Source organism: Vombatus ursinus, unplaced genomic scaffold (assembly GCF_900497805.2).
Source record: "Vombatus ursinus unplaced genomic scaffold, bare-nosed wombat genome assembly UNPS02014814.1, whole genome shotgun sequence".
In the NCBI taxonomy this organism is placed as follows: domain Eukaryota; kingdom Metazoa; phylum Chordata; class Mammalia; order Diprotodontia; family Vombatidae; genus Vombatus; species Vombatus ursinus.
The window spans coordinates 14,464,615-14,482,073 of NW_020954592.1; the positions used below are offsets into that span (position 1 = coordinate 14,464,615).

General features: G+C 36.7%; 1 protein-coding gene across 1 annotated transcript in view; it reads left to right on the forward strand.

The window, feature by feature from the left end:
- The window catches only part of PPEF1 (protein phosphatase with EF-hand domain 1), a 119,536-nt gene that overhangs the window by 50,244 nt on the left and 51,833 nt on the right, over nucleotides 1–17,459 (forward strand). Inside the window, exon 7 of the mRNA XM_027835428.1 lies at nucleotides 4,744–4,790. Coding sequence (XP_027691229.1) covers nucleotides 4,744–4,790 — 47 coding nt within the window. The remainder of the gene's footprint in view (nucleotides 1–4,743; nucleotides 4,791–17,459) is intronic.

Genomic DNA, 17,459 nt, shown 5'->3' on the forward strand with positions numbered 1-17,459 from the left:
AACAGGCTGTATTTCCATAGCAATACAGCAGAGATGTAGTTCATGTGGTATTCGGATCTCTCTTAGGGGGCCAAGTGCACTAAGGCAAATGTAAACTCTCCTTTATTCTAGTTTGAGACAAGGACCAAGGACACAGATAGGGATGTCTGCAAGATCAGAAGGTTTCTTTTAATTGTCTAAGCTGAATCTGTAGCTACTTCTCTGTTGTTTTCCTCCTTGGGTTGATCAGTCTGGGTAGGAGTGAGTTAGCTGGAAGGCGTTAGAGGACTACACATAACAATAACAACAACAACAACAATAATAACAATTCATATGTTAAGATTTGCAAAGTGCTCAGATTCTCTTGGTTCCAAGTCTAGCACCTTATCCACTAGTCCAATCCCTTAACTTTCCAAATGAGATTGTTAGTTATGGCAGGATTTGACTCAAACTCCAAAGCCATTGTACTACATGGCTTCTCATCTGCTCCATTCTTTTCATTTTAGAGGTGAAGAAGTTAAGGTCTTTATAGCTAGTTGGTGGCCGAGATAGGATTAGAACCCAGTTCTCCTAATTTCTAGTCTCACATCTCCAAATGCCTTTTTAGACATCTCGAACCAGATGTTGAGTAGATATCTTAAGTTCACCATCTCCAAAACCAAACTCACTAATTTTTTCTCTAGTCCAGGGGTGGGGAACCTGTGACCTCGAGGCCACATGTGGCCCTCTAGGTCCTCAAGTGCGGCCCTTTGACTGAATCCAAACTTCACAGAATAGTACTGTAGAGGGCAAAACCATCCTCCCAGTCATTCAGGCTTGAAACCCGGGTCTAATCTTTGATTTCTTACTATCTCTTATTCTTCATGTCCAATGTGTTCCCAAGGTCTGTTGACTTCACCTTCGCAACATCTCTCTAATATGCCCCCTTTTTCTTCTGATAACTGCTGTTCATCTTGGTGCAGGACCTCATCTATTCATGCTTGTACTATTGCTATAAGCCTGCTGGTGGGTCTGATTCCTGATGTCTCTTTCTACTTCAATCCATCCTCCATTCAGCTCCCAAAATGATTTTCCTAAAGCACAGATTGGACCATGTTTCTCCACTACTCAACAAACTCCCCATCACTTCCATGGTCAAATATAAAGTGTTTGGTGTTCAAAGGTCTTCATAAGGTATCCCTCCTCCCTTCTCCCATACACAGCTTTCCAGTCTTCTTATAGCTTATTCTCCACCATGTACTCTTCAATCCAGTGACACTAGCTTCTTTACTATTCCATGAACAAGACATTCCACTTCTTGGTTCTGGGCATTTTCTCTGGGCATTTCCCTCCTCCCCTCCTCATTTTTACCAACTGGCTTCCCTGACTTCGTTCAAGTCTCAACTAAAATCACTTCTTCTACAGGAATCATTTCCTAACTCTTCTTAATTCTACCACTATCATAATTTAAATATTTTCTATTTTTCTTGCATATAATATGTTTGCACATTTTTTTTTTACTTGTGGTTTCCTCCATTAGATTGTGAGCTCCTTGAGGTCAGGGACTGTCTTTTGCCCGTTTTTGTATTCCCAGAACCTAGATACTGCCTGGAACATACTAGGCATTTAATAAATGTTTATTGATTGACTACTTGTCTTGGAAATTATTGGCTTCTGTCTTGGCTGTGGGAGCAAAGCAGAAAGAAAACTCAACCTTAGCCTCTGAGGCAATGCAAGATTCTGGATAGGCAATTCACATCTGAGGTACTTGACATCTAAGGTCAACAAGGGTGAGAAAGCTGGAGATAAAGGTATGATTCTAACAGATGTACTCAAGAAGATCAAAGCGTAGCATCTGGGGAGAAGACAGAAACAGTTACCAGATTGTAGGAGTATCACATGGGGGGTAGGCGACTAGACTAGTTGAATAACCAAAGGAGAAGACTAGAAGTAGAGAATCAACCAGACAGAAGTCATTTCCAATGCTAACATTCTGTAATTTCATTTAACACAATAATCAATTATTAAGCACACACTAAGCTTAATACATTGTACTAGGCGTTGGGGATACAAATTAAAAAATTAAAAAAAACTGTCTTTGTTCTCAAGAAGCTGCCCCATCAAAATATGTTATTCAGATGTTAAAGCCAATGATACCATGTAAAATATAGGATTTTCTGTAGCAGAAAAACAAGGCAATATTTTCAGTGTCTATTTTCATATAGACAAGTACCACTTTACTTAGAATTTTATTTGTAGTGAAAATAAATCCTCATAGTCTTTCCTGTGATATAACCAGTATTTTTTAAATAAAATCTTTAAATAAAATCATTTATTTATTTATTTATTATTGATCATTATTATTTTTTATTAATTATTTAAATAAAATTTAAATTAAAAATTATAATGCCAGTTTCTTAAAGTCAAAAGCAACTTTTTAGTATAAAACTTCTCATGGACTATTGGAAGTGAATAAGGGCCCTTAGAACGTTTAATTGTATAGACATAGTGCAAACTGCCCCAAAGGATCACATGACTATGAAGGGGCAGAGCCAAGATATACCCATGTATTTGAATGAAAAAAAAATCCAGTGTTCTTTTCTTTCCACTTTGAAATATATGTATTTTTGGTTTCTTATGCTTAACAGTAGGTTGGATCCAAATCTCTGAATGTCTTTCCTGAAGGGTTTAAGGAAATACATATTTTTGGAAGCATATTTTAAAGAATAAAAAAGCTTTAGATCTTGCTATATTTAGAATATATTTGGAACCAGTTGACCACACCCTGGCCCACCTCCCAACTTACTGACATAGGTCTAGATGCTTCTTTATCTTTACATCCATTTTCTCTTATGTTTTCATATTTAAACCCTTCCATAGTTTGTTTATTTTTTTAAAGGGGTGCTTCATTTTCCCTGATAATGTGGAGTATGGAGAGACTTTTTCAATTCCCTCCCTTTTCAGAGGCGAATATGTGACAAAGTAAATAAAGTGGAGTCCAGAAGACATGAGAGTGAATCCTGTTTCAGACATTTGCTAGTTGGGCAAGTCACTTATCTTTTCTCAAACCTCAGTTTCTTCATCTGTAAAAAGGGGATAATAATAATAATAGTACTTAGGCAACATATCCTTCTTGTATTGGACATATTACAAATGGGATTCTTTTTCAAGCATTGACTACATGGTTCCTGGCTTTCCTTCCAAATCTGAGGTTCTGTGATTTTTGTGAGGTCGCATCCTTAATCTTAAATTTCTGTCACATTGAGACCCATCTTTTCCATCCTCATTCCCCACTTGGATCCACTTCCTCACTTTTTTGCCTGGATTATTGGTATAGTCTCCTAAATTGTCTTCCTGTCTTTCACTCCGCTGACTAATGAACCTTATGAACCTTCCTTCTCTCCTATTCTTTTTTTTTCATTGAAACGCTAGGAAGAGTTAAAGCTCTATATGGATCAATGCCTTGTGCCTGTGTTAGGAATGGGGCAAAGTTGATGAGAGTGAGAGAGAAGAGAGCTCTGATCTCTTCCTTCTCTGCAGTCACTTCAGGCTCTTCTTGCTTCCAGCTTCAAGAGAGAAGATGGGAAGAAGCCAACACTATTTCAGGTTAATGAAGGAAAAGATTCCGGGAAGAAGCCAACATGAGAGGAGCTAACAGTCTCCATCCTGTCCCTATCTCTAGCTTGCTGTACTAGAGACTTTGGGGACTTTCCATCTTGTTCCTATCCCTAACTTGCTATACTCGAGACTTCTGAGGAATTTCTCCTTGCATGAAATCTGGGTCTGTCTTTCTCTTGGTTGAGCTGAGTTACCTTATTCCACTCTTTATTGTCTGGTATATATTCTCCTCTGTATACTTTCTCCAATTTCTGTTTTGCTATTGACTTGGATAAATGGGTTTCTTTGCTAATTGCTATGTGTATTCATGTGGAGCTTGTAATTGATGGGAAGGGAATCAAGCTTGGGGCCCTGCTTCCTTCCAATGATGAATAGCTATCAGAAATTTAGCTTGAATCTGAAAATCACATCCTCTAGACTAATTACATTTAAGGGTAGATAAAATTCCAAAACATATAGTTTTGGAATTTTCTGCGGAAAATTGTGAAAGTGTTAGAAAAAATAAAGTGGTAAATGTAATAGCAGAAATAGTTATGGGTTATGGGGTATGAGGTGATTAATAAATTGAATTGAGTTGAAGAAAAAGGAAAAAGGAAAGGGAAATCCTAAACAGTGGCAGTGCTTAGCTAAGTCAGGGAGAATTTCTGTGGTCATAAGTAGTTTCTCGGTGACCTTCAGAAGTAAGGGACAATCATAAGCAAAAAATATGTAATAATAATAATAATGTCACATTTATAGAATACTTTCCTCTTATAATAATAATAATAACCCAGAGAGGTAGGTAATGCAAGTATTATCTTCATTCACAAACAGATAACTGAGGCTTTGAGAGGTTGAATAATTTATTGGTGGTCATAGCTAGTAAATATCTGTGACAAGATTTTTCCCAGATCACTTGACTCAGGGTTTAGTCACCCATTTCCCTCCCCCCCACGCCCTATGCTACACTGGCTCTCAAACTCTAAGAAAGCTAGCAACTGGCTTTGGAAACATAGACTATGGAAAGCATCAAATCCAAAGTATATACATAGGAAAATGCTAATAAATTGAAGATAATTAGACAATGGCATTTAGTAAGTTTGTACCTTAAATTGTGTGATACAATGAATGCTGTATCTTTCTTTCTATAGAACAATACTAAATAATGGCTTTAAATCTGCTTTCTAGGTGATATACATGGGAAACTTGATGACCTTTTTTTGATCTTCTACAAGGCAAGTAACAGTTTTATTGAATATTTGTATTCTTTTTGGGAGTCAGAATTAGGACAGATTGGAGTATCCATTTTGTTAAGAGTGTCTAAGAATATAGCTTATCTGAGATATGAGGTGTTGTGGATAGAGCTTGTGACAAAGTCAAAAAAGGGGTCAACTCCACCTCATACATTTACTAGCTGTGTGACCCTGGGCAATTCACTTAACCTCTCTTTCAGTCTCTTTCAGTGGGCTCAGGTTCAAGCTGGCTCTGGCACACTCCTGTACATACACACATAAACATTCTCTCTCTCTCTTTCTGTCTCTCTGTCTCTGTCTCTGTCTCTCTCTTTCTGTATATGGGAAGGACAGGGAGGCACTAGTAGCTGGGGAGAGGAAGAAAGGCCTCTTGTAGGAGGAGGTGATGCCTTATTCATCTGTAAACTGGAGATAGAGGCAGCTAGGTATCATAGTGGATGGAGGGCCTGGCCTGGAGTCAGGAAGACTCCTCTTCCTGAGTTCAAATCTGGCCTCAGACACTTACTAGCTGTGTGACTCTGGGCAAGTCACTTAACCCAATTTGTCTCAGTTTCCTCATATGCAAAATGAGCTAGAGAAGGAAATTGTAAAGCACTCCAGTATCTTTGCCAGGAAAATGGGATCACAGAGAGTCAGACATGACTGAAACAACTCAACAACAAAAACTGAGCACCTACATTACAGGGTTATTATGAGGTTCAAATGAGATAATATATGTTTGTAAAGAGTTATATAAATTTTAAGTGCCACATAAATGCCAACTATCGTTATTATGTATGAGAACACAACTGTATCTCATAAGCAGTGTAGAGTACTAAAAAGAATATTGGATTTGGAATTAGAAGACCTTGGTTATATCTTGGCTGTACTACTTACTGTTGTTTGACCAAGTCACGTAATTTCTTTGAGCTTCACTCTCTTCATATGTAAAATGAGGGACTAGATGATCAATAGGCTATCTTGCAGTTCTAAATCTTTAGATTTAGGTTAGCATAAGACCCTTGAAAACATAAATCCTTAGAGGGTTTGGGTTATGTCCATTTAATTTATTTTGCATAGCACCTTGTATAACACCCACACATCAGTAGTCTCTGAATAAAATGCTTTCTAATGATTGTGTTGATAATCATCATTATTATACAAAATTAACTTTTTAGTCACCATTTTACTGTATAACTAAGCTCCCAGATGTAAGGAATGTCTTACAATGGGTTCTAAATGGCTTTGCTTCCTGCCATGATTCACTCTTTCAGCTCAGCAGTTTTCCTTAAAACAAAACAACAAAATAACTCAAAAATGAATGTTCCATGATTATTCCTCTTTCAATGGCATTCAGTTGTATGGGTCAACACACACTGAGATTATTTGGAGGGGACAATCTCTGTTTTCTGGTGAGATGGCAGTTGCACTTGAATAAGACTGAACATAGATGAAAAATCCAGAGGTGAGCATAGGATTAATCACTCTAGTCTTTGCCAAATTCTTTACTTCCTGTCTTTCACCTCCTCTCTGGGTTGGTGGCATTGTTCTCCTGACCTTTCCACATGTCTGTGAGTTGCTGCAAGGAATAGGTTGAATAGCAGAATTGAATGTGTCCACAATTCTGATCTCTCAGGAGGTTGGCATAAAAAGCTAGGTGACTATCATTGATGACCGGTGTGTTTCACTCAGTAATTGTTAAATACTATGGTGTGGATAATAAGGATCATTGTGTTTCTAACATCAGTGATGAAAAAGTTTTCTCATCTATAAAATTGGAAGATGGGGTCACATGATAGGCAAAATGTTTTTTTACAAAACCTAAAAAATCTCAAAAAAACCACATGCCAAATAGAGAGTAAATAAAACAGAATCCATAAGATTAAAAGACAGAGACAGTGTCCAAGGTAAAAATCTCATAGACTATCCCACACTGCATCCTGGGTGCAGCCAAACAAACAAACTTAAAGGGTTTTGTTTCAGAGACTGGGTATGGGTGAAAGGAGATATAATCTTTGTTTGGGGGTTGGGGAGGGACAGATGGCAGCTAAGATGAATGGAAGAAAGTCCAAGAATCCAAACATGATAAACCAGTGAGATCAGAAGGAAAAACAGGTAAAAAATTTAAGGCCAAAAGACACTGTGTAAGTATTATATTCTGAAAGAAAAAAACAAAACAAAAAAATTCTCTGTGAAGGAAAGAATTCTGAAAATTCCCTAGAAATCATGAAACAACAGCAAGAAACTCTAGAATGGATTAAAAGATAACTAAAACTTTTAAAAGAAGATAATAGGATGGGAATTAAGTAAGAAAGCATATCTCTTGATGAAGAATTAAAGAAGATAAGCAACAAGGTAGACAAATTACAACATGTACCACGTATGATAGGACATTCCTATCTCTGCTACTGAGGAGGCTGAGTCTGGCTGATCACCTAAGGTCAGAAGTTCTGAGCTGCAATAGGGATAAAGTACTATATCTGGCACCAATATGATGAGCTCCCAAGAATAGGAGCTACCAAGAACTTCAAGGAGGGGTGAACTGGGCTGAAACAGTCAGAACATCCTTGCCAATCAGTAGTGGAATTAAGCTCATGAATGGTCACTTAACTTCTAGCCTGGGCAAGATAGAAAGACCTGGTCTCAAAAACAAACAAACAAATTAAAAAAGCACGGATGAAAGTCTTTCCAAAGAAGTAGAAGTTCCGAAAGAGAGTATAACAGATTTGGAGCAAAAAATACAGAAATAATTTTGGCAGAACAAAAGCAAAAGACAGAAGTAACTTTAAAAGAACATAAATTTTATATAAGCTAAAGCAAAATATCAAGACAGGATGCATGGAGATAAAAAGTATAAATATCCATTAAAAGAGGATGACGACTCAGGGGCATCTAGGTGGGGCAATGGACAGACCTCCAACTTGGAGTCAGGAGGACCTGAGTTCAAATACGGCCTCAGATACTTGACACTTACTGCAAGTCACTTAATCCTGATTGCCTGCCCACCCCCCCCCCCAAAAAAAGGATGACTCTCATGCCATGGCAAATAGAACTATACAACTACCCAGAATTTTTTTTTTATTATAAACAGCAAATTACTGATTATTTCAACCTCCATTATTTTCATCTCCAGATGTCCCAATCTATATCTTGCCATTGGACCCAGATGAGTCCAGAGGTGAAAGTGAGGCTGGTGACTTTGCACAGCCCTCTCTCACTTAAATCCAATTCACTTACAAGTCATGGAATCATCTTCCTGATGTCATGGTCCTCTTCAAGAACAAAGGACAAACAGCAAGCAGCAGGAGCAGCAACTGATTGCTGCTAGAGGAAACCCCCTCTTTGAAATTCCAAGTTGTGGTGGTTAACTTTCATAATATTAATGCCAATTAACATTTTTTTCAAGCAATCAGAAAAAATAACTTTAGCTATAATAGAACATCAATTTGAATAAACTCAGGAGTATTCCGAAAGCATTAGTAATCACAGGAAAGAATGGAACAGGATATTCCAAAAAACAAAGGAAATGAAGTTACAACCCAAATATTACAGAAAAAGGCCCCACCAAAACCAAAGTAAATTAAAGTAAGATAATAAATACACGAAACATAAATAAATACACAAGGGGACAGTGACAATAGAATAAGCATAATAACTCAGAAGTGGAATGGAGTAAAGAATAAAAATTTATTGCCCCTGAAGCTCTACCTCTTATGAGGGAACACGGAAGGAATAAAGAAATAACAAGGATATAGCATAAATGAGGAAACAGAAAACAAAATAGAACAGAAGGAAATGGAAACTAGTTGGTGGACGAAATAAATGAAAACTTAGAAAAGGACACCACAAATATTCCATAAGCTGCTAAGTGGCTGAGAGAAGGATGATTTTGAACTGCATACCTATGTAGTCAGGAAAAGGGAAATAAGGATCAGGAGGAAGCATTTTAATCATTAAAGAAATGAATGAATGAATGGCTGTGTGAATGAAAGAGATATTGAAAATTTTAAGTAAATTCAAGGAATTTGAGATAAGGCAAGTAAAAAAGAGTGGTGGGAGGCATGACAATATGCTTAAAATCACCAGGGGAAAATACCAGATTAAAAAAGAAAGGGAATGATAAATCAATAAAAAAGAAAGAAATAGAGAAAAATACAAACCTAACAATAATGACCTTAAATTTAAATAGATTAAGCAGCACAGTAAAACATTACTGTATAAATGGATAAGAAAAGAAAACTCATCAATTTTCTGCATGCAAGAAAGACATCTAAAAATAAAGACACATGCAGAATGAAAATTACATGCTGGAATAAAATTTACTATGAACAGGTGATTCCAAAAATATAAAAGTTACAATCATTCTATCAAAGAAACAAAAATAAAAATTAACAATGTCAAGAGATAAACAAAGAAGTTGCATTATATTTAAAGGTACCATAAACAATTAAACAGCATCAACTCTCAAAGTATATGTGCCAAATGGTATATCATCTTTAAAGAAATGTTGACTTGTCTCTGAATGATTAAATGTAGCTTACTTCCTTTACTGGAAAGATAGGGGGATAAGGATATGAAATGTAGCAAATTCTGCTAAACGTTGTTGATAAGTTGATTTTGCTAAACTTTTTTGTTTTTAAATGTTTGTTCTAAGGAAAGGCTTGCTATGTAGGCATATAGGATGGAGTATATATGGAAATAAAGTGATATAAAAAACAAAAGGCATCAATTAACAACACACAATGAGAAGGTTGGATTAGACAGTCTTGAGTTCTCTTTCTACTCTAAATTCCAGGATTTCTGTGACATAAGCCCTTTGACAAGTAAGGAAGATTATAGATTTGTGAATTATTATTGTTACTACTAATAATCAGCACACATTTTAGAACCTTCTGTAATCTAATTTGATCTGTTGGTTTTCTTGAATGAATTAAAACTTGGATTGGTGTTTCTTAAAATATGATTTTTATAAGTTCTCTAAAAAACTTGATCAGAGCAAAAGTAGCTTTAAAGGAATACTAATCTCAGAATTTTCCTCTTTTGAAGGTCCCTTACTGCTGTATCATGAGAACAATAGTTTGATATAGCTCAAGTATTTATTAAGAGGGACATTTACTATATTGAATCACATAATTTCCCTTGTTTTATTCCCAGATTTTTTTATCCCTAAATAATGAACACCTGGCATCATTCAACCCAGAGTATAATTTCCTCCCTTTTGCAGACTGTTGTGGCTTTAAGCATGATGTTCCCCTTCATAATGAAGCTTGTAAGGCTTGTTAAGAGTGGTTCACGAGATGTGAATAATAGTCAGGCACTCTTCCATTTGCTTTCAGTCAAAAGAGACTTAATTAGACACAGCATATATCCCTTTAACCAAATGTTCAAGTTCATGACTGCTGCTGTTAAATAGACTGGTAAGAGGTAACATTACATGGATAAAAGAAAAATCTTACATTTCCTTCTAAAAGTATTTATGAGGGAGATGTATTTTTAAAAATTTTTCTTTGGTAATTTAAAAAAAAAAGTCATAGAAACAAAATGTACAAAGTAATTCCATACAACAAACTTATTAAGTATGTATTACATACATGTCACTATTCTAGGTATTGAAATGCAAAAATGAAAAATGATATATACCTTGTTTTCAAAGAGTTATATAGTCTGCTAGGGAATATCAATATTTAGAAGGGGTAGAGCCTAGGTAACAAGGTCTACATTTGTGTGATGGTGGAACAGATCAATTGTACCAGTGGATTGAGGGGGAGGGAATCAAGAGACAAAACATTGGTCAAAATTTATATGAGACCTGGTCCATAAAGGGCTGCTAGTCATTCATGGAACAGCATAGGGACTGAGAACATGTGGTGAACCATGTGTAAGTACAGTTATGGTTTTGCCTATTTTTAAATTTCCCTTTCCTTGTTCTTCTCTTGCTTTCCCTTCTCTTGCCTTCCTTTGCCTTAGTTTCCTCAACTATAAAATGGAGATAATAATAGCACCTACCTCACAGGATTATTGTGGTAATCAAATGAGTAAATATTTGCAAAAAGCACTTAGCACATTACCTGGCAGATAGCAGGTACTATATAAGTGTTCTCTCCCTTCCTTTACTCTCGCCTTTCCTTTCTTTCCCTTCTCTTTTCCTACTTTGTTACTTCTTTGTCTTTTCCTCCATGAGTGAGATATATGAAGGGGGAAAATATATAAATAAATATAGTAATTGGAACAGTAGCTTCCAAGAAATTTAGTAAACCATACTATTGAATAGGTTGGCCTACATTTATAGACTAATAGAGCTTTGCTGATCATAACAAACATTCTTTGTCAACAACCCAAAAAGGCAGGTCTATGCCTAGGCATCACCAGATGGTCAATATCAAAATCAGATTGATTATATACTTTGCAGCCAAAGGTGGAGAAGCTGTATACAATCAGTTAAAAGAAGACCTGAAGTTAACTGGGGCTCAGATCATGAGCTTCTTATTGCAAAATTCAGACTTAAATTGAAGAAAGTAAGGAAAACCAACAAACCATATAGGTATGGTCTAAATAACATCTCTTTTGAAAATAAAGTGGAGATTCCAGGAGGCGGAGCCAAGATGGTGGAGTAAAAGCAGTGACTTGCTTGAGCTTTCCCCCAAATCCCTCCAAATACCTGTAAAAAAATGGCTCTAAACAAATTCTAAAGCAGCAGAACCCACAATAAGACAGAGTGAAACAAATTTCCAGCCTAAGACAACCGGGATGGTTGATCAGAAAGGTATATTGTGCCGTGTGGGGAGAGGAACGCAGTTTGGTATGGGCGCACAGGCCACAGCGAACCTGGAGTAGGCCTCAGAGGACTGAATCACAGGCATCTGTGGCAGTCTCCAGACTTCTCAACCCAGGAACGCCAAAGACAACTTAGAAGGTCAGTAGGAAAAGTCTGTGTCTGCTGTGAGAGAGAAGCTTGGTCCTAGCCCCAGTCCCTGAGCTTGGCCCCAGAGTGGCAGCTGCTTCTGTAGCTCCCGGCCCACAGAATGAGGGGGAATCAAGTGGCTGATCAGAGAGGGATTGCAAGGATCTCTTTGCTGGTGCAGGATTCTCTTTCTTTGCCCATGATTGGATCTGGATTACAGTTCTGGGTGGTGGTCCTGGGGCAAGGAGGAGCGCTGGCGTGGTGGAGCTTATAGTGGCGGTGGAGAGGAAATCCTCCTCACAGTTCCAAGACAGAAAAGAATGCTTGTGGTCACTCATAGACCAAAGCATAGGCCAGGAAAGGAGTTAACACCTCACCCTTGATCATAGCACCTTGGAAGAACTGAAAATTTACAGGTCCCTAGAAGTATCTCTGAAAACAACTGCACAAAACCCCTGAAGCCTGGGACAGTACATTCTCCACACTGGAAGCAGACCTCTACCTTAACAAAGAGTTTATAACTCAAGTAATTGGCTGTGATCATGAGCAAGCAGCGCAAAGAGAGTCAGACCACAGAATCTTACTTTGGTGACAAAGAAGATCAAAACATGAAAATAAAGTGGAAGTAATTAATAGATTTAAGGAATTAGATCTGGTAGATGGAATGCCTGAAGAACTGAGGTTCACAATATTGTACAGGAGGCAGCAACAAAAAACATTTCAAAGAAAAAAAAGAGCAAGAAAGCAAAATGACTGTCTGATGAAGCTTTACAAAGAGCTGAGGAAAGAAGGAAGGTGAAAAATTTAGCAGAAAATCCACTGATTGGAAATGATTAATTTATGTCTCAATCCTAAAGAAGGACAATGCCAAGAAATGTTCAGATTACCAAACAATTGCACTCATTTCACATGCCAGCAAGGTTATGCTTAAGATTCTGCAAGCTAAGCTTCCGCAATATGTGAACTGAGAGTCACCAGAAGAGTAGGCTGGTTTTCAAAGAGGCAGAGGAGCTATAGACTAAAGTGTCGACATTTGCTGGATTATGGAGAAAGCAAGGGAGTTCCAGAAAAACCTCTACTTCTGCTTCATTGACTACACTAAAGCTTTTGACTATATGGATCACAACAAAATGTGGCAAGTCCTCAAAAAGATGGGAGTACCAGATCATCTTACTTGTCTCCTGAGAAACCTACATATGGGCCAACAAGCAATAGTTAGAATCGAACATGAAATAACTGAATAGTTAAGGTTGAAAAAGATGTAAGACAAGGTTTTATATTGTTGCTTTATTTATTTAACTTATATGCAGAATACATCATGTGAAATGCCAAATTGGATGAATCAAAAGTTGGAATTAAGGTTGCCAGGAGAAATATCAACCATCTCTGATATGCTTATGATACCACTCTGATGGCAGAAAGTGAAGAGGAATTAAGAAGCCTCTTGGTGAGAGTGAAAAAGGAGAGTATCAAAGGTGACTAGAAGCTTAACATTAAAAAAAAAGTAAAAACAACAAAACCAAGCTCTTGGCAACTGGTCCCATCACTTCTTGGCAAATAGAGGAGGAAGAAATGGAAACAGTGTCAGATTTTACATTCTTAGCCTCCGAGATCACTGCAGATAACAGCTGCAGCCATGACATTAAAAGATGCATGCTTCTTGGAAGGAAAGTTATGGCAAATGTGGACAGCATGCTAAAAAGCAGAGACATCACCTTGCTGACAAAAGTCCATATAGTCAAAGCTATGGCTATGAGTTAGACTACGAAGAAAGCTGAATACTGTAGAATTGACACTTTTGAATTGTGTTGCTTAAGAAGACTTTTGAGAGTCCTTTGGACAGCAAGGAGATCAAATCAGTCAATACTTCAAGAAGTTAATTCAGGCTATTCATAGAAGGTCAAATACAGAAGCTGAAACTTAAATACTTTGGCCACATAATGAGAAGACAGGACTTATTGGAAAAGACCTTGATGTTAGGAAAGATTGAAGGCGAAAGGAAAAGGGGATGGCAGAGAATGAGATGGATAGATAGTATCATGGAAATAACAAATGTGAACTTGGGCAGACTTCAAAAAATAATGGAGGATAGAAGGGTCTGACATAGTTTATGAGATCACAAAGAGTTAGATATAACAATGACTGAACAGCAATAGCAGCAACATATTTATAGAATCTAAGAAATTGAGGGACCATCAAGGATAGTAATATAGTGTAGGACAATGAGAGAAATGAGGAGGAATCTTGAAAATTTTTCTTAGATTTTTTTTCTGCAAACTATGAAAATCATAGGAAAATAGAAGGTGCTATTTTATAGACTGAGCTGGAGGGAGGGTGAGTAATAAAAAATATTGAAACATTTAAAGGTAAAATGATAGTGTTTAAAACTAACCCTTTCCCCTGCATATTTTTAATTTGTGTAGTGTTATATAGTCTGCTGGAAGGCTTAATCTCTCAACTTTTACCGGCTGTTGCATCTGCTATATCCCAAATCTGTTGAGGCCAAGACTCTTAAGCTCTTTTTACATCTTGGTCATAGCATGCCTGTGAATCTGAATTCCACAAAAGAGAAAATTATGGAGATTATTAGTGTATAGGCTTTAGGGAGATTCTTAGCTCAGTAATGAAGCACATGGACTAATAAATGAACTATTAATTTAATAATGAATTTGCAAATATATCAAAATAACTTCTATATAATTGAAATTTGTATTCTTAAGAGTGACTTTAAATATAATAACATACACAATTATTCCTAAAAAGAGGATTATAATGGATTATAATCATAAACTATACTAAACCCAAATCCCTAGGAGAGACAGATTTAGAAAGAGAAAGCACCAACAAAGAACAATGACTCTAAAGAACTTGTTAGGTGCATACCTAATAATTTTGATCAAACTCTCCAGTTAGGACTGTAGGGTGGCAAAACCTAATCAATGGGGCTGACTCCATTAGGAAACGGAATCACCTCCTCCCTCTAATCTATATGACTTATTGGGGAGCCTACCTTGTCTATGATAGAAAATGAGCTCCCCAGTATGTGAGTCCTTGAAAGGCATTCTTACACCAGCTGGAGCTAGGTGGGGACAGGGTGATTTCTTCTTTCACTCCCTTCTTGATGTCAGTTGTCCTTCATATCAGAATATTAATTGTCAAATTATAGTACTAATGAGGGTGAAACAGGATGTACCTAACAACAGAAGATAAACCAACGAAGGGTATTGAAGGAGTGGGGAGAGTCACAAAAATGAAAGAGAAGGACATTACTTTTATTTGGAATAGTTTTTATGGAAAGAAATAAGAGGGAAGTTTGGAATGACAAAGTGCCCTTCTTCTAGTTTCCCTTCGTGTGTTGTCTCCCCTCATTAGAATGTAAGTTCTTTGAGGGCAGGGAATATTTTTTCTTATTTTTATTTGTATTCCTAACCCTTAGCACTGTATCTGGTACATAATCAGCACTTGATTAATTATTTCCATATCAGAGTAAAGCTTAGAAAGTGTAACACTTAGAATTTTGCCAGTTTATGAAAGAATAGGTAGGTGGAATGCATCTTGGAAGAAGGGGGGGGGAAATCAGGATTTTAAAATTTTATGGATGAGAGAAGCCAAGAAAAGAGTTGAAGCTAACACCAAGATTTGAGAAACTATACAGTGGTAGAGAAGGGAAACTAATGCGTGTTTGTGATAATAGTTTGTGAATCAGCTGGACAAAGATTTTTTTAGAGATGGATATTATTAGCTCTTACTCCCTGCCCCAGGGGTACAGAGTAACTTGAATGATGTATTTTATTAATATTTTCCAGGAGCTTTTCTCATCACTTCGTTTGTAACCTTTTTAAGGAGTAGATTAGGTTGCTTTTCAAACCCAACTTCACTTTCCATATAGTATACCTCCTCTAAATAATGTGGAAACTCCTATTTTTTCTTTCGTTTATGTCCTCACCCAGGGTCTATCCTTTTGCATATGAGTGGCTACTAGTAACATATACAACTACCATTGAATATGAAAATTCCCACTTGTGGAAGTACCCTAAAATTTCTCCCTTGTCCCTTCCTACATTTATGGCCAGTTGTCTCATCTTCTCTTTCTTTTGTCCCTATTATCCCACATAGAATCAATTCTCTAGGTCTAACTTTTTTTTTAATGAAAGTGGAATTTTCAGCCACTCAGTAGGTGGCACTACCAATCTAAGAATAAGCTCCCCTGTAAGTATGCAATTCTGAAATAATCAGAATATACTGCTTATTCATTGCTTTTATTTATCATGCTTTGGAGACTTCTCTCGATACCCATCAAAATTCAAAATCATAATCTTTCTAAAACTTTTCTGTGTCCAATAGATACTCATACTAATGAATATAATATTAAGAGACAGAAAGAGACGGAGGAGAGACAGAAAGAGAGGAGGGGGAAAAGGAAAGAGGAGAAAGGAAGGAGGAAAACAGGTGGGGAGAGCAAGAGAGAGAATACAAAGGGAGGATTAGTGAAATCTTGTGCTGTGTCCCATGCGTAGTAATTGTAGCCCACAATTGTGCTGGACGACCAGATTCAGTGACTTTCTTTTTTGTTTCATTTCTTGTATCATAGTATAATAATGTACACCTTGATAGCACAGGTGCCATGTGAGCTAAGTCAATAAGCATAAACTTAACCTTGTGGTACAAATGTTAATGGCAATGATGTACCATTTAGCTAGCAGTTAAACCTCTGACAAACACAGCCATCCATAACATTTTCTTTAACCTAGAATCAAACAAAAAGGGTGACTGAGCATTTGAGATAGCTGTCACAAAGTCCATATACCAAAAGCTCATACATTTTACTCACAGGAAAATGCTTTGTGTCATTTCTCAGCACCCAGATATATAAACTAGCAGCTTTTATTTCCCATACAGTTAAAAAAAAAAACTTAGTTGTCTTATTTTGGAGACGGGTTAAAAGTTGGGGGACAGAAGGCAAAAAAAGGAGCTAATAACTAGGCACACTGATAGCATTGAGAAATGGAAAGCATAAAAATGGATAATTCTGATTACATTAAATTGAAAAGTTTTTGCACAAACAAAGCCAATGCAACCAAGATTAGGAGGGAATTAGAAAACTGGGAAAGAATTTTTACAACCAGTGTCTCTGATAAGGGCTTCATTTCTAAAATACATAGAGAATTAAGTCAAATCACATAATATCAGGAGCATTCAATGTGCCTGTTGTTTCTCTTCTGTTTAGACAAAAGCTGTCATTCATATTTTTTACTTAAACAATAAAAATAAAATTAATGTTTATTGATATCTTTTTTTCATATCACCTACATTTCCCTTTTTATTCATTCTAGAGCCATAATTTATAGCAAAAAATATTCTTAAAAGGAAAAATAAGAAAGGTGAAGAGAAAAAATTGTCATAACTGATCAATACCTCTAGAAAATCTATGACATGGTAGTTCAGGTTAGGTACTCACCAATCAGAAGAGAGGATTACAAGGCAGAGGTACCTCCAGGATGAGAAGATTGTTGGAAAGGAATTAGAAAAATCTGGAGAGTAAGATGTGGAGCCCATACTGAAGTGAGCATGGCCTGGGCCCCTCATGAAATGGGTGAAGGATTCATCAATCAGAAGAGAAGGAAAAAGGTCATAATCACTAGTGTTTTTTAATTGCAACTTTTTTTTTTTACTTTAAGAGTAGGGCCCTGCGTTTTTCCGTTGTTTCTTTATTCCAAATGTACCAGTTGTCTTTTATTCATTCACTTACTTTTTCATTCATTCATTCAGAT